Consider the following 18,274-nt stretch of genomic DNA (forward strand, 5'->3'; position numbering starts at 1 on the left):
AAAAAATGACGGGTTCTTTCTTTCTTGTTAGTCGCGGAGTTGTTGGGTGCGCTGTATCGCGAAGTTCACGTGGCCGCACGTGGAGTTGAGACCACCGCTGGATGAGGTTCACACGATGACGCGTTCGGAGCCAAAAGAGGAGCCAACATAAATTACGCAGCCGCTAGCTTTAAACTTTGGTGCTTACGAAAGCAATTTTCATATACGGGTATCCGCATTTTTCCGAGCTCTATATTTTTCTGTGTGATTGACTTTAAGAGGATAACTTGTTTGAAGTCAATCCTACAATATTGCATGTTTGCTTTCTAACAAAAATTCAGGACACAATGACTCGACCATTATACACACTGGTGGCATACACCCGTAGCCAAAAGCGTTTTCGAACGACGCGCCACACCTCCCATTGATTTATTAGTATTCCATAGCTATTTCCAAGAGACAAGAATCCTCGTTCTCACCCTCAATGGTTCCAAAAGCGGCACAGATCTTGCGCCATAGAGAACGTTCTAGGACCACATTGGGGAAAGGTGATGTTCGACGATTCTTTCAACTAACGTGACGCAACGTTCTGCGTGACGTCAGCTTGCGGCGAAGGGCACTCATTCACGTCGCGATGTTTCTGCCGCCTCTCCTGTCATTACTTTTGATAACTATGCGCTGCGAAAATAATGCCGAAAGAAGAATGCGCCCAGGCACAATTCGTTTTGCAACTTTCTTTTTCTTTGCGTTAATCAATCAGTGCGAGCTGAAAGCAATATCACTAAAGATATTTTTACTGACCCTTCCATTTCCCGGTGCTCATTTGGACATACACTGTTACAAGGAATCCACAACCGCCTGCGATTAGCTAATATTTAAGCTAATTAAACGAAGCTAGTAAAATGAAATAATTGAAATATCGAGTGGTCATGTGATATGTGCACAGTGGTTGCAAGGTATCATCTTCTCAATTCTTGCGCCAGTAGTTCAAGCTCTTAATGTCTGAACTACCCTGTCCTTTCGGGACAAAGTCACTTGTGTGTTTACCTCAAGTTACACAAGTTCTAAGCGCTGTAGAACAGCTCATTCACACTTAGCTTCGATCAGTAATCGTGTTCTTTTTGGTCACCTCCAACTAAGCCTTTGTATTAATATCAGCAGTCCTTAGGATGCGAATCTCAGTCCTGAGAAAAGATAACAATGGTATTCTGCAATTACGTAAATTGAACCGCCCGCCAACTATTGTCAGCCGCGTACCATGACAGTGCGTGAGATTGCCCGCGACGTCACGGCCACTTGTTGCACATGTATTTAAGTTTCCATTGCACGCTGATTTGAATTTTCATGAGTTGTTTCCTTTCAAAGGAAGATCGAGCGCTGTTCGTTCGAGGCACTGATTCCGTGCTGTCATGCGCTGCCGTAGTATCCAACATGGTTTTGCCAAAGTCTTAGACCAGTACACCAGCAGTGAGTGATTAACTTCTACTGATTGCGAGGTGCGCAGGCGCGTGTGGGTTTCGTGCATACATTGGCTGCACAAGTGCAGGAAGCACGAGTAGCTTCGTCAAGGTTCGAGCGCAGCGTCAACGCACAGCACCACGGTGTACTAACAAGCTCCGGCTGGCGCTGCGTGCGTCGTGGGCGGTGCCATGCGCGCGCGCGCGCGCAGCCCGTGACCATGGCATTGAGCTGGGCTGCTCCCCCAGCAGCATCTGCGGTACTCCGCGGAGGGTATGCCAGGCCCCGCAGCAGGTGTCACTTGTGCATCGCGTGCTTGCATGCCGACGCCCCGCCCAGAGGTTCAGCGCCCTGGTCTCACTGAGGACGTGCTCGACTTTGTCTCCATAGGAACTGTGTGCTCCTTTGCGAGCCTTCGCACTCGAGTCGCCACTCTCGAATGTGAACCAACTCTGAGCCTCGTGTCTGGCATGGGCGTTTCACTGCCGCTCAACACATCTCACGCAGAGCATGCTGTCGTGTTACGCTCTTCGGAGTTGCCCCAAGTTTCCGCGACTTAAAAGCTCCGACAGAGGGCGGCAGAAAAGCACCCCCCCCCCCCCCCCCGGAGTCTGTAATTTGACTCGAAAGAAGCTGATTGCTTGGATGAGGCTATGTTGCGACTACAGTAGCAATTGACTCTTTTTGAGGAGTGTCACAACGAACGCCGACGAGCGAGCCGCTGTTGGGCAACATATATGCCGACGTCAGTCGTTGTATATGTTAGGACAGACCTGTTCGTTGTTTGAACCTGGCCTCGAGAAGTGAATCTGGCAGCCACCTGTCGCTCGGCCCCCCGAGGAGACAGAGCTTATCGGAGGCACTCCTAGCCATAAACGAAATGTGTTTCGCCGTGTTGAACATCCCACGTGCAGACCAGAGGATACTCATGGCAACTCCAAAAAGCGTAAGGCCATGTATACTGATCGATGCTGCATCATGTCGTGAGCCTTGCTATAGACATAAAGATACGCGCACATGAAAGCTTGTCGCGGAAGGAGCGACATAACTTCACTTCAGTCATTGGTTATCAGACACTGCATGTTCTGCAGTAATACGGCTGAGGTCTGGAACAGATTATTGCCCATGTAAGATGGGTTACGCAGGCACGTAACAACGTATATTTTTAACAACTAATAGCAAGAGTAGCCATACAGACACATGCCACATATCTGCCTCACCCAGGCAGTTTACGCTGCAGCAGTGTAGGGACCTTACATTCCGTATTCAGAAACCAAGCCTCCTTAATTCTTTTTGGAATCCGCTGAGAAACGAAATGCTATATCCTTATTGACGCCCCACGTTTAAATGATATTTCACCTGTTCTTACTGACCTGAAGACAGCCGACTGGCACCTCATTCGAAAACGAAGTCACGGTGCCGGTGACCATCATTGTCATCCATGGGTGTACCCTCGCGCATTATTGTCTCACAGTATCTGTCTTGCTGTATGTAGCAACATCCGTCTGCAGCAAAGATAACACACATGTGTTTGAACACTTTTATCTGCTCACCCTGCTTGTCACTCTGTTATATCTCGTCCTGTATGAGTCGCTCTCATTGAGCCATAGTTTGCAATCTTCGACAGTCAACGCGGTGAGCCTTTTACGTCCCACCCTTTGGTCGGCACGCACATAGTCTGAGCACTGTCTGAGCGCTCGAGCACCTGCAAAACGGCTACTTCTAGAAGACATTATTCTGTAGTGAGCCATGCATGCGCACGGTAAAGCCGCATGTCAGAAGTGCGACTCAAACATGGACCACAGGCTGGCTACTGTAGTAGCTGCATTCCGAAAAGGTGTCTTGCTTTTTCAACGTTGAGACATTCATCGGTGTATCATGCTGGTGCATTGGTATGGCTGAACGGAGTTATAACTGCCAGTACAGGCTCAGACGTGGGGTCTATCCCGGCTTGCATACAGGTAAAGGCTCATGGGCGATAGCCGTGCCCTTTATATGCTTGCTTCACGGCCTTCATCGCAGTCCCGGCTACTGCAATATCACTTCATTTCCTACGCTGGGATGTCAGTTATAGATAAAAATAGTTATAATAACTGTCTGACCATAAACAGCTGCGAATAACTATTGTCCAGTATTTTTGTTTATCGTTAATATCGATTACTAGGCAGATATTGTTATTATGTAGCGCCCAGGAAACTCCTGTGATCGTCGTTTCATTAAATTCAAATAAATGGCAACGCTGCCAGACGCACATCATATAATGCCTTGCACGTGCAACCTCGTAAGAATCAAACCAAGGTCCATACTTCTAAACATTGAGCGCAATAGAGTCAAGATTACGCGCATAATTTTAATGTAATTATACCGGAAACCCCTGCGTGGGAGAAGGAGAGCACTGTTGCTTCTTCGTATGATAACGCTATTCAGAAATTATTCGTCTCAGATGTATTCAAGAAGGTGTAAAAGGTTGTTTTTTTCTCTCGCTTATTTTCTTACGGACAGTCAATTCGCTTTATTACTTCAGTGCCGTTAAAATAAGGTGGCTTAATCGATTAAGCATTCATCCTCCAAAAGCAGTGCTCCAGCATCAAACGAGCATCGTTTCAGTAAAGGCTAAAACGCTTAAAATGCCATTTTCGAAAAGAAATGGAGGACTGCAATTGCTTACAGGACTTACACTTCAATTAATGTTTACCTATCTTGCGTTGATTTGATTGGATGTTATGTACAGATACTATAATGCTTTGGTTTTTAAAGAAATCTATCCGCCCTGCTTCGCTGTCCCAGTCACTACGACTGCGAAGGTACCGCTACGTGCTCTGGTTATGTTACTACACTATTTCAATTCGTTTTAATGCGAAATAATTTGGTAAAATAAACAAGTCAACCTCGGTGGGAACAAGTCTTCATACCAGTATGGTTACCAGGCAGGGGTGACAAAGTCAGAGGATACACTGAAACTTTGTTTCTTCCTTTTTCTTTTTCTTTTTTTTTTTTTGCAGGTTTCAATTTTCAAGCTCAACGTCTAATATGTGTATATCGTGTCAATCTGCAGCAGAAGCCAAAAATAATCATTCGCTCTTCTTTTTGCCGCAGACAGCATCTTTAGATTTGTCGAATTATCGTGTGTTTTATTTCGAAACACCGCCTAAATTAAATGCTTGTTCACAGGAGCACTGCCAACTTTAGATGTTATTTTTGTTTTCGTGCAAAGATCCTGGAAATCTGTCGCCAAGAGATCGCGTGGACTGAGAATAGCTTTGGTGTCACTGCCGCAAATTCTGCCTATAAGAGCTTAGGCAATCAAGGCGTCCACTTCGCCTACAGTTTGTTTACATTATGTCATGCCCTGTTCGTAATACGTAGTAAGTAAACGCTATTTCATAGCGCAGCGCCAGCTTTCTTTGGTTGACGTTAGCTAAAAAAAGGACTTCTTTGTGTAAACTTAATAGTGTCTAAACTCAACAGCGCATTATTATTATTTTTTTACGCTTGCATAGTCCAAATTACATGGCACCCAAATCAAAGGTGTGCGCTTGTTTTGAAGCAATGGCAGCAGTTGTTTATCAGGCGTGTCAGCTGACGCCCATCTTGAATTATGTGCAGTACAATTAACCGTTGATTATGGACGAGTGAATTCGTTACGATGGTTCGCTATTGTTAGAACCAGTAAAAAGAATATCCTTTGTTGCTGGCATTAAAGAAAGATGTAGGGCCAGTCATAACTAAGACAATTGTAATCGATAATTGTAATCGGGCATCGGAAACGCGTAAATAAAAGTACAACAAAATTTTACTGGTTCACAGATGTACATATTGTTTCGATCAAGCCTGCCGTGATGAATAATGGCGGAAAGTTCGGGAGACCATAGTAGAGCAAGTAAATGTAAGGAGGATATTTACGATTAGGTTGGTTCCTGAATACGGGTGTAAGTAGACCTTGTCAGCGGAATAAATACGTCGACAACGTCATTAGATAAACGTTTGTTCACCGTCTCGTTGTAACATTAATCACAAAGTTGATAACGAATTAGGTGCCCATTTTAAGTGGCAATATATCTAACTTTCGAAACCTGTCTGTCTGTTCAACACGTGTTACGAAGCTTCATCTTCTCATTTGCGACTCTGAAGCAGAGTGTACACTGGTACTTCTAAAGTCCACAAGCCACTGTGCACGTGACCAGAGGTGTTTCTCTGGGCCATCACGCTTCAGCTTTCCTGGCGCTTTGAATCTCGGGGCGGCTTCGAATGACGAAGAACACACGTCATCCTTCGAACCGGAGATTTTGATTGCTGGGCATTCAACCCCAATGCTCGGTCCGCATTCAGCTCTGCTCACAAGCTCCAGTGGCGTCAGAGAGATCGGAAATGTTTGTACCCATGATTTGCGATGACCGCATAGTTGGAATGCATTTTGAAGCGTTCTACTGCGTATTTAGTTGTTGGGGTAAGCTTTGAGCTCAAGGCCACATTGTGCACACAAATTATTCTTCAAGAAAAAGAAACGCCTTAACGGTTCAAAAGTACAGTCTGCTGCAAGGTCAAAAGTGTAGCAAGTGCCAAGTGATTTGCGAACATCCAGTGAATAAACCAATTTTTTTTTCTTCGCATCTAGAAAGTCAAGTTTAATTGGAGCTCTTGACAATAGAGTTTGAACGACAGAATTCTACATGGCCTAGTGCACATAATTTGCTACTCTGCTCTGGGAAAGGGAAAACAAAAGAGGGATGAAATATGATTGTGGCACACTTGTTAATAGTTTCATTTCTATCTGTGAGATTATTTAGGTGGATTCCCAATTATTCAAACGGGACGGTGGCAAACAAGAGTGAGTAAGCACACGTCTAGCCTGTCGGTCAGACATGTTTTCCTCGCCCCACTTTTCGCTTAACGCTCTGACCAGTAGATGGGCGAATATGACGTTCCTGGCCGGGCCAATCAGCCAAACTCCGCCCGTGTTGTGCATGGCTCGCGCTCAGATATCAGGGCATCGATGTTTGTTGAGTGTGTGTCTGTGTGGCGGAAAGCCGCCGCAACAAGTGTTGAGCGCTGTGCCTAGCTGCCGTGCCCTCACCACGCGTGGTCGGCGGCCCGGAATAAACGCGCACCTCAGCATGCTTCTCTGCCAGGCGCGATAGCCGCTTCATCCCACGTTGCGCCGCTTGCTGCCCAGCACAAGCACACAACGGTGCACACGCGTTATCGCTCCGCTGAAAGCGCACGGGGCCGCCGCCTCCCGCGGGCGCCGGAGGCCAGCCGCCAGAGGGCAGCGGTGCATTACGAGTCCGTAGTTGTAGCCTCCGAGGAGAGCATTGCTGTAGAAGGTTGTTTCTTTCTGTTTCATTTGCTTGGCTTTTGTTTTTCTTTCTCTTTCTCTGTGACCCTCCCCCGTGCTTATTCCTTGGTTGGGGTCCTGTGCATCTCTTCGTGGCCGGCGGCTAGTTTTACAATCAAAGCAAGACGCTGAAGAACACGCTCCACTACATGAACGCTGCCTTCACCGCGCTTTTCACGATTGAATGCGTTCTCAAGGTGGCCGCATTCGGAGTCCGGGTAAGGCTCCCGCCTTAGGCAGCGCTTGGCCGACTGGTACAGCCAGCGAACTCCGGCCGCGCTCCAGACGCGGAGCTCGCTGGTTGGACCCGTCGGCTTCTAGAACTGTGTAGCTCCTGTTGCAAGCTGGGCAGTGGGCGCCGCCCGAGAAGCACTTAGTGTCTTTTGCTGTGACGCTGCCCTGGGCTGCGCGCTGGTGACTAGCGCCTCTTGAACATGTCCGTCAGTGTCAGCTCAGTGGCGGTAGCACGACAGATGGCGCCACCGGCAGGCCTGCTCTGGACCCAGCCGCCCCTCCCAGGCAGCAGACGCTGCCGCCTAGGTTGTGCAGCGGGCGCCCGCGCACGCATGCGGCGTTGCCTCTCCCCGTAGTGCGCAGAGAGAGCGCGGCTCCCGAGCGAGAGCTTGGCCGCGATCTCCCTGCACAGCAGCGGACGGGTAAGAGCAGGCCTGTGCAAGCAGCCCGATGCGCTCCTGTGCCGTGCGAGGGCGAAAAACCGCAGCTGCCCTCATGGTGTCGTCCGACAAAACAAAATGAAACTGAGCTAGCTTCCCTTGAACGAGGGTGCAATTTGCTGCATGTGACATGGTGAAAGTGTGACATGAGTTTGTGCTAGCAGCATTGTAAGCATCTTCTAGGACCTCGACGCTCACCCCATGGAAGGCCCCGTCAGGAGTGGCGTCTCTACCTGCCCTACATGTACACACCGCCCCCCCTACCCCCCGTCCATGCTTCACCTCTCTTTACCCTCTTTCGTTTTCACATAACGCCGGTAGTTTTTAGTTCCCTCCGTGTGTCCGCTTTCTTTCGTTCCCCTAAGTTGGCGTACGTTTTCGGTTCCCCTCAGTCTGCCCTTGGAAGAACCCTTACCACGGAGTTCTGAGGCGCTGTTCACCTATATAGCTTCCCTCTCTGCGTGCCTCTCTATCCGCGCCTGCCATCGAGCACCGAGGCGGTGCCGATGGCAGAGGCCGCCGGGGCGCCTTCCCTCAGTAGACCGCGAGGGGTTGTGGCGGGCTAGTCACGGTAGGCCATGCCGAGCCATCCCGCTATGTGTCGACGCGCCTTCCCGGCTGCCGGGAGAAGCCGTTTCCCCTCAGTTCAAGCCCCATTGGTCAGGCGCCCTTTGTTCTGCTCTCTTGGGAACATCCCACTTACTGCCTGCCCATGTCCTGCACGCCAAACTGCATGCCAAGCATCTTCAGCACCTGCTGCCGTGTGGAGCACCCGCGACGGGTCGCCGGACGCTTGCCTGCCGCCCTGCTCGTTTCTTGGGCATGATCGCTGCACGTTATTGCTGCCGCCGTCATAAAAGAATGGCTCTTGGGAGGGGGGAGGGGGGAGCGCCTTCTGCGCACATGGCGCCGCCGACAAGGTTCCGAAGCGCCCCTTGGGTCTGCTCCCTCATGAGCAGAGGCTCACAGCGGCCCGTAGCGCTGCTACAGACGTGTCTCTACGCCGATGTAGGAAGAACGTCACTCCCCAGCCGTGACGCATCCCCAGGAGAAAGCCTAGCGCTACGAGTCTGCTTGAGGTGCTCCACTGAAACGCGGTGCCTTCTACCAGCAAACGCTTGCAGCTACTCGGCAGTGTTTGATGCACATTAAGGTATACTTTGCTTTTTTGTTTTATTTACAGACCAATTTAAGGTGTCTCCGACAACTTCTTCATTACGTGAACGAACAGCACTAGCCAGAAATAAGGGCTAAGTTTGCAAAGCCTCTCAGAATTGGCCCACGTTGTATATCACACGAACTCTGTTTGAGATGCGACCTAAAGTCGTGCAGATCAAGACTGCTGTCCCTTATCATATATCATGAATGTTTCGTTTGACGACAAATGTTAAGAAGTATAGCCGGACAATATGAAAGCCCAGCTCAAGCTCACTGCTAGAATACGAAGTTAGTGGTTATTATATTACACGGCTCGCGTGCAGCGCACCTAGGCTTTCCTTTTTTTTTCTTTTCGGGTAATTTTCACGCTGACTGTACTGGATGAGCGGTCTACAACTTGCACTAGTAGCCATAGCAATAAAGATCACATGGTATACAGCTTCCGACGCTTCAAAATTTCGCATCATTTCTTGGCTACTCCACAGTTTTCACCATAAGTAGAGAGAGAGAGAGAGAGGAATAGAAGACAGGAAAGGCAGGGAGGTTAACCAAACGCACGTCCGGTTTGCTACCCTGCACTGGGGGAAGGGGGTATGGGGGTGAAGAGAGAGAGGGGGGAGAGATAGTGGTGTAAAAAGTAATGCGGTGTCAGCACTCTCAGGCGTAAGCCAGTATGGCATATGGGCGAAAGTATACGTCACTTGCTTGCTTACAGAAAGCAAAGCACCGTGCATCTATGGGTTCGCATCATTCCGCAAAAGAGAAAGAAAGACCCTCGCAGAAAAAAAGAAGAGGTGGCATATGAAGTTTTGTTCTTATTTAAATCGCAGGGAGTTTGCGAACAGCTTGTGAGACACCTGCACAGTGTAGTATATTTTCCCGTCTTGGCGTTATCGCTCCTTGGAGCCGGTAGGAAAACGCGTGGAGTCCACCCTCAGCAAGCGCATTCGTGTACAGAGCCGCTAGCCAAGGGGCGTCTCGCGCAGAACCTGTGGTGCGGACGCTGCCTCCACGCCCCGATCCGCCGGCCCCGCGACGACGCGTGCTCGCGGGGCGCCCGCGGACGCGCGCATCGGAAGCAGCGTCCGCCGTCGGCCGTCGCCGGGCAAGGGCATCGTTGTTTTGTGGGGTCGCGCTCCTCCTCGGTGGCTCATTACCGCCCTTCTGGTTTCTTCCCTTCCCTCCTGGTGGACCTCTAGTTCCATTATGCCAGCGATTTATATTCCGACATACTAAGCTACTTAAACATGGCCTTCACTATCCTTTTCCTGCTGGAATGTATATTCAAGTTCATGGCTTATGGATGCAAGGTTTGGGAAAATCATATTTTTTATCGTTCTGTTTCGTTTCTTTTTTCTCTCTTATTTCTGCTGTGGTGACTGAAAGTGTGCGCAGCCCGAGAAACGCGCAGCTTCCTCGTATCGCCGCGCTTGCCGCCCTTTCCTTGCGCCTTTCTCAGCTGCGACCCAACGCGAAGCGGTCCGCTGAGTGGGGACCGCGTTCGTGTTACGCTAACCTTGCTGGGAAGGCCAGAGACGCTTGTTTTATCGCCAGCCGCGTGCGCTGAGCTCCGTCCTTTACCCGCATCATGCCAAGTAGTTGAGAGATACATTTCATTTGCCACTGCTTTCGACGTGTAGCCGGCACGCCGCCTCTCGGCCGACCTTATCGGTCACTCGGAGCGACGTGTGGTATGGAGAGAGAAAGTGAAATCGATCGTTACAAAGTACGGCCACTTCCGGTTCTATTAATGGGGCTGCAGCGTTTCTAGAATTTGTCCTTTCAAACGAGAAGCACCCCATTTGCCTAGTCTATGTACTAACTCGTTCTGAACGGATATCACAAAACCTAAACTACGTTTCGTGAAAGTAGCCGCAAAATATGCTACTTCTACACTGAGGTCAAGCAGAGTTGTGGAGCCGCGTACTTGGCAGCTGGCGTACGCGTTCAAGCTATTTGTAGTATTGTACGCTTTATGTAACACATTAGACTTCTCTGAATAAGACTGGCTCAAGCAGCCGAAAAATAACGACAAACTGCAGCGTCCTCTACTGGCCAGAGGGGTTGGCTGAAAGGAAACTAAAGGCAAGCATTAAACCATGCTAAACTAGTGCATTGCTACATTGAAACTCTGCCAGCGTTGGCTTGATGCGGAAAGGCGACTTAATTGGCTGGATTTTCCCTTCACAATTTATTCCACGTGCAGACTGCAGAACCGATGAAGTCATTACGTTGTGAACGAATCTCATTGCCTTTCCACTTGTTCAAGCACTATTTTCTCCTATGAGGAATGGCTAGAAATATTGTTGGGCTCAAAATTCCTTTTATTTTTCGCATTCTGTGCAATCATTTCTTTTGTCATTCAATAAGTGGCTTCTGCCGGTCGTTTCCACAGCTTGTAACGTCGCAGTAAGCGCTTCGGTGATTCGAAAATGGCGTCTTCATGCTTACTGCAATTTCGTCGCGTACCAGACGTGTAATTTTCGGTGAATGTGACCTTTCGCTGTTTAGTAACTGCAATCTACCAATTCAGGTTTATTTAATACTTCCCTTTAGTGCCCCTTTATACAGAATGCATCGTTAATTCATATCGCCAAGGGTTGCCCATCCTCGAGAAGAATAGTTTTTGATATTAAGATTTCCGGCAGCATCCTGGGGAGGTATTCTGTAAGAGTCCACCTGGTGGACATGTCCATTTCGTCTGCTGCTGAAGTGCTGATTGGACGTGACGCCTGCTTGCTGCGTACGCGCAGCCCAGCCCAGCCAATCAGAAATTCAACAGCAGACGTGTCCACTAGCTGGACTCTTACAGAATACCTCCCCTGCACAGTGCGATAGCTGTGCGTCGCGCCGTTTATGGTGCGCCGTCGTCATTCCGGGAACGATAAAGGAATAGGCACCTGTCACAAAGCGAGGTCTGTTTCTCCTGGCAAGGTTAATTAGCCTGGGCGGCTACAGGTTGCTGCTGTACATTACCACGCATCGATGACTGACTGTTTGTATGAAAGGTATGTAAGGCGTGATGCCGGAGAGATCGTAATTGTGCCTTGGTCTAGCGTGCAGAAAAGCACTAAGGTGTTCTTACGCCGCAGTCAACGGTTCCTGGGCGTAGTGCGTTTGCTTTTGTTCCCTTGCAAACAGACTTCGTGCCCGGTCTTCAATGTATCAGAGCCGATTGGTATTTCGGGACTGATACGCAACCCTGTCTCGAAAGCAAAGGCGAGTACTCGAAAATGTGTTCTTCTCAGCGCCCGCGTGAGCGAACAGCAGGATCAGGCAGTCGACGCAGCAGATGCTAAGAATGCAACAATAGCTGGTAAAATTTAAACCACTGTAGTCAACCGGGCAAGATGTTACATCTAAGCTTATTACTTCACTTGCCAAAACTGCAGGGTTTAGCTGCGCCATGTACGTTCTTGCGTCATGAACGCTGTGTTACGTGCGGTAATACTTGCACGCCATGCTTTCATACAGACGAAGAGGGAATGTTTTGTTATTCCTGCATTATTTCTGATTGCTGATTTCCTTCTGTGTTTTCCTGAGGTGTAAATTAGTTTACTTGTTAGTTTCAGTCAGGAATGCGCAATTATACGATCAATTTGTCCTTGATGCTAGGTGTAACTGTATACAATAATATTAGCAGTTGAAAAAGTTCACGGAACAATGTATCAGTCTCCTTCAAATTTGTGCGCATAATAGTCAGCCGTGCAGAATTTCTTTGTAAGCCTCGAATTTTGTCGAAAACAACTCCTGTGCCATTAGGAGAGATCCCCTCCCCTATTAGATGCTCTCAGGTTAGTGGGAAGAATATAGGTACGTGGCAAGGTCTCAAAAAGTAATTGTCATTCTTAGCGCATTTTTGTAAAACAGCCTGTTAGTGTATGGTGGGAGAAACAAACGAAATTAAAATATAATCGAATATAGTCACCTCTCCTCCCTCACACACAAATCATGAATTATACCATAAGATTTATCTAATGTGCATATTTGTCTACACACTTCTGCTTAAGAGAGACCTGCTAAACTCATTCAAAATAAATATGATCACTTCATTCTTTTTCACTATGCACAACTCAACCACACTAATCTTGGTAGTGTCTACGGAGAAATGAATGCCTGTTTAGCGTACATTCAGTTTACAAGAGGTAATGACTGTGCAGGCACGGTATACTAAGATGATTTTGTGGTAAACTACGTTGATGTTTCTCCCAGAGAATGTCATCTTCCGCAAATAGAAGACAGTTGGTTTCTGCACCCGAAGTTTCCATAGAATGCAGGACTACCTGACGTCACATTTTACTTCTAGTTTGGAAACTTAACCTCAGAATGGTATTTGTAGTTTTACTTATCGTGACCCACGTTCAGCCCACAGTGAAGACACGCGGCGCAGTGTAGAGAGTGTTCCTGTTTGTAATTTTATAACGTTCAAACACGCAACCTTCCGCGTCCTAGAAAAAGAGGCCCTGTAAAGAAAGGTTACACTTTCAGATTCTCCTTCGCGCTGCTTTTAGTCCTGAGCGCTTGTGGGTTCTCCTGTCGCGAACTTAATGTTGATTCACCTAACGGTAGCTCTCCTTCGCGAGAGCGAATAATGGACGAGACCCGATGCGCAGTCGGCTGATTTGGCGGTTCCTGTCATTCTTGGCCGGCTAGCTCTGGCACGGGCATCGCGGTTGTGTCCCTCGGTCGCTTTCGAATACCTCGACAGTTGCCACTTCATGAGCGCATATAGTCTCGGTGCGTCGTTTTCACCGCGTGCATTTTATTGAACTGAAACCATAATAATGCCTAATTACCCTACATGTTGGCGTAACAATTATTTACAATTGTGACAGTGCATAGCGCGTCAATAAAAGTTAAATTTCAAGAATTAACTTCGTGCACAGTAAAGCGATCACCCTTTTACGTGCGAGCACCATTGAAATGCGTTAGCCAGTATAATTTTATACAGTTTCTTTTCTTTAGAGAACAACCACATATTTCCCGTAAACATGATCCCGGTTCAATTTTTCTGGCTTCCGTGTTTTGTTTTTCATGAAGCACTGAAGTTGAAACCGATGCCATTTGGCTCCACTACATAGGCGCCTTTCCGTTTTCTGCTGCCCGTGACCGGTGAGGAGAGAAGAACCAAGAGCATAGCACGCGGAGTTTCTGTCAAATCGTATCGGACAGGCGTGTTACACGTGCGCTGCATACATACGCCCAGGAACCGTTGAACGTGACTGTGTCGGGAGGGCCTTCAGTGCCTTCCTGTTGGCGCAAAGAGACGCAAAGCAAGAGAGGCACGACATTTGACCTCTAAGCCTCGTTCAAATGGCAAGGGCTTGAAACGCTACTGCGAGCTTAACAAAAAAAAAAAAGGAAGAGAGGGCTGTTCATTTCGAGAGGAAGTAAGCAGTCGATATAAAACCGTTGCACATGCAGCAAAGTACTCTTGAGAAGCCCAGAGTTGCTTGCTAACTCTTGGGTTCTCTTTTATGTTTAGGGCTTCAGGAATGAGCCATGTTTCGTTTGGCGTTAATACCACTCTTGAATTGGAGTGCAACGGGCAGTGTATTTTTTATTATTATTGTTTATTATTATTAGATACCAGGAAATTGTTCTCATTTGCATGACCTTTGCGCATCTTTGAGGGTTGTTCAAAACGTAGTGCCCCATGCATCTTCATTTCATCATTGAGACAGAACGATGAAAACATGCGCGTTGTGGCAGCGGTGTCTCCTGTATCCGCATGCGCAAATGCTTGTGTCCCCGCAGGCTATAGTAGTCTGAGGAATTCGTGCATACCTGTCTGTGACACGCGTCACGAGCAATGATTTGTGGTAAAAATTATCTTCCCGTTGGAGAAATTGCGAAAAAAAGCACTTCTGGGCATTTATCGACGGCGGTGTGCAGAGGCTTACCGCTCGACCAGGGCACGTTCCTTCGCTGAGCTACAAGAATTTGTTTTTTTTTTTTGTTGTTGTTGTTTTTTGTCACCACGCTCACAGCTAGATGTGGCGAGGTCTTCCCAGGCGTTCAGTCACGGTCATTACTGCAGGTATCCCGTTGCACGTTGCAAAATATAATTTGAAACACTTAACGTTGGTGCGACGCGTACAGTTCTGTACGAGGATACACCCTCCAAGAACTGAAAAGATTACTTGTAACTAGCGAATGCGATGTTCGATGAGCACAGCGGCGTTTTTAATCGGCACGACAACACCCGCCCTTACACAAGGTTAATAATCTCGAAACAACCACAGAACTGATGTTGTTGTTGTTTTTTTTGTTCATTCACCATACAGTTCTGATCCCACATCGTAATAGTTTACTTTAACGAGATGTACCGCGCAATGTAAGTCTCCAGGTTTCGAAGATGTAATCTGCAGCGTGAGGACGTTCGCCAACCTACGTGAAGAGGGCTCCAGCTTGAACTGTAGGGAGTCCTGCATTGTATTGTTTCGCACTTACACGAGTATATATAGTTCAACGAACTTTATACATATGGATGCGTGGAGCTTCCACTACATAGCTTTCTTTAAAAAAGAACGCATGGGGCACTGTTATTTGAACAACTCTGGTAAAACTGCCTTGCCTATCGTTTTTCTACGAGCCTGATAAATGCATATCAAATGACGTGGAAAATTTGTATTTAAAGGTCAGACGCACTAAGAAAGTGCCGCGATGCATGAATGCATGTAAGTGTCATTAGAGTTTGCCAGTCACTCACAATCGTCTCTCTTGCCCTTCTATTTCTACAAAAAAAAAGAACTTCTTCAAGAATCCATGGCATACTTTTGATTTCATCACCGTTATCGGAAGCATCATCGATGTTCTAGTCATGGAGACGGGGGTAAGTATGAGCACTCGTCCTTGGAAATTGCAGCAGCTCTCGTAGGCGTGACTATAACTTTTATTTAATTAAATCGTTACTGCTCTGTATCAAAAGTGGGCTTCTGTGGCCAAAAAATAATATCGTCAAACGAAACGCAATCTTTCGCACGAAACAAGTGAGTTCATTCACTTAGCACTGTAGAATTTCGTACATAACACTCCTCGTTCTAGGTTTCTTGCTTTTTTTTTTTCTTGTTTAAATAACTTTCAAGTTAAGCCATATTTACCAGTGCTCGAGTTGCTATAAGGGATTTCAGAAACGTCATGTATCACTCATCAGTCTGTCGTTACGTTTCAGCTGAATTTTTTCAGTGTGGGGTTCTTAAGGCTATTTCGAGCAGCCCGCCTGATCAAGCTTCTCAGGCAAGGCTACACCATACGAATTCTCCTTTGGACGTTTATTCAGTCTTTCAAAGTGAGTACCCACTCTGTATATAATACTCGTGATCCTCGCACCAGACTGCTTGGCCACGCGAATATCGGCGAGTTCGCGCTCCAAACGTGATGCAGTAGATGTTGGTTGCAAAATTAGTGATATGTAGCAAACTAGGAACGGAACTCCTGAAAGTAAACCGGCTCCATAATCTATGCCCCACAAAGCTTGAAAACGAAAATGCTGCGGTCGTTCAAGCGGTTACGCTATCAGGGCACCCTCAGTGTTTTTAGTGGTAGTAGCATTCAGTGCACCGATACTGCACTACGGGCACTATACGCAAGGATAGTACGGATACTACCCAATAAGAGCTCGTCAGCACAGAAGATTGTAACGCTAGTTCATTGTTCGACAGCACTTGCGCAGTATACCGCAAAGAAAATTTAGGAGGTATTGTGTGTTTTACTTACTCTAAATCTTGGTAAGTTTGCCTATTCGGGGGCAGAAATTATCAACTAAAAAAGAGTGCAAGTCGTAGAATACAAACGTCTAGCATAAAGGAACGCAGAACTGGCTGATCTAAACACGTTATATATAGGAGATTATGTGGACAATGAAAATATTGTCCTTTATATTCATTAGAATCGGCTCAATGTTAGCGATTGAACGAGTAACCTTACTTTTATATCGCCACAGAGGGTCGCGTAAAACTGCAGCCGCACTCCGCTCTGAATATTCGTGCAGTTCAGCGCCGATCGCCAGTAAAAAGTGCGCCGCGTCAGTCATCGTTTTCATTTCATTCCGGAGTCAGCCGCATGAAAATCGGTATTACTGTCTGAAAACATGTAGGTGCGACAGCATTCGCACCGGAGAATGACAAAGGTCCGCCCGCGACTGACGGCCATGGAGTGACGCACAGGGACCGATGTGTCACTGCGGCAAGCGCGACGTCCGCCCCTCGCCGCACCAAAACGTCTCGCGACTGGTGCCGTTCTCGTCTGCTCGCGCAGCCATCTCCACGTAAAATAACAGTCAGCGTATTCCGACGTCTTTTTCATGCGCCGCTGATTCGTTCAGCAGCTTTGCGACTCCAGCTGCGCAGCTGGAGAAAGAACCGAGGCGCGAGCGATTTGCCCGAAACGATCGCGTTTTGTCCAAAGCGACTATTTGCGATTCGCCGGTATGAATGCACGCGTGCGTGCGATGGCTTTCTTACAGCGCCATTTTTCAGCCCTGCATCGTGCATTACTTCCTTGTGCAGCAGCGGCGACTGGCGCTGCTGTCGACCGTTAGACCGATTAATTAAAAATTAAATTGTGGAGTCTTACGTGCCAAAACCACTTTCTGATTATAAGGCACGCCGTAGTGGAGGACTCTGGAAATTTCGACCACCTGGGGTTCTCTAACGTGCACCTAAATCGAAGTACACGGGTGTTTTCGCCCTCATCGAAATTCGGCCGCCGTGGCCGGGATTCGATCCTCGACCTCGTGCTCAGCAGCCCAACACCATAGCCACTGAGCAATCGCGGCGGGTCCCGTTAGACCGATCAGTGGTCCACATATACTGTCCTCATCTTCTGTGCGAAATGCTCCTCGTAGGTCCACGATCCACTGCCTTGTCGCAAGGTCGCAGATTTGTGCGCGAACTTGTACGTCATGTCCGCCGTAAACTCGTCTGTCTGTCTGCGCAACGAGCAGAGCCATGTCAGCAAAACGAAATGAAAGCATAAAATTCTGGAAGCTCATTCTTTCGGTAGAAAGTGGCAGATACATCCACAGAGCGCAGTCCCCTGCGTCTTCTGTCGAGCCTTCTGTCTGCTAAGTCAGAGAAGTGTGTTTTCTGTCAAGTAACTTATTTATCGAAGTGTGTTTTAATTCTTCCTCTCTGTCTCCCTTCTTCTAGGCTTTGCCTTACGTTTGCTTGCTCATAGCGATGCTATTCTTCATCTACGCCATAATCGGCATGCAGGTGAGTCATATCCTTCTATTTCTTTTCTTTCTTCTTATTTTCCGCCCAAATAATGAAACTATGCGGAGTCATTCGGCTAGGTAACTTGCGCAAAAATTATGCAATGGCACAGACGTTTGTCTGTGCTTGCTTGCGAACGTCAAGAATGCTGAAGCGCAAGCTTTTTGCGCAATAAAGGGAAGACTTTCTGTGCAAGTATATATCAATTGTGTCTTATCCTTATGCAAGCGGGAGAATATAATAATAATTTAAATAATAATGACTTGCCGTCAACGAATGCCTTGATAATAGAATGCGGAAGGAAGCTACTGAAGTGTTTGTTTGTTTGGTCAGACCACAGAACCAAATTTATTTAGCACTGATTTGAGGCTTCCACATTGGTAATCAACTTTACCTGAATGTTTTTCATGACTCCATTGCATGCGAACGCTAACCTGCGTGCGATTTTTGCT

General features: G+C 47.6%; 1 protein-coding gene across 9 annotated transcripts in view; it reads left to right on the forward strand.

Annotated features, from left to right (window-relative positions):
- cac (calcium voltage-gated channel subunit cacophony) overlaps nt 1–18,274 on the forward strand; it is a 674,132-nt gene that overhangs the window by 623,637 nt on the left and 32,221 nt on the right. For 7 of the 9 annotated variants that reach the window (XM_050193695.3, XM_055061950.2, XM_050193689.3 and 4 more), the window contains 4 exons: nt 6,880–6,990; nt 15,356–15,439; nt 15,779–15,895; nt 17,757–17,822. In XM_050193695.3, the coding sequence (XP_050049652.2) occupies nt 6,880–6,990; nt 15,356–15,439; nt 15,779–15,895; nt 17,757–17,822 (378 nt within the window). Of the gene's footprint in view, nt 1–6,879; nt 6,991–9,803; nt 9,915–15,355; nt 15,440–15,778; nt 15,896–17,756; nt 17,823–18,274 lie in introns of all 9 variants that reach the window. The other 2 variants (XM_072286791.1, XM_050193693.3) reach the window with 2 other exon arrangements.

Source organism: Dermacentor andersoni, chromosome 1 (genome assembly GCF_023375885.2).
Source record: "Dermacentor andersoni chromosome 1, qqDerAnde1_hic_scaffold, whole genome shotgun sequence".
Taxonomy (NCBI): domain Eukaryota; kingdom Metazoa; phylum Arthropoda; class Arachnida; order Ixodida; family Ixodidae; genus Dermacentor; species Dermacentor andersoni.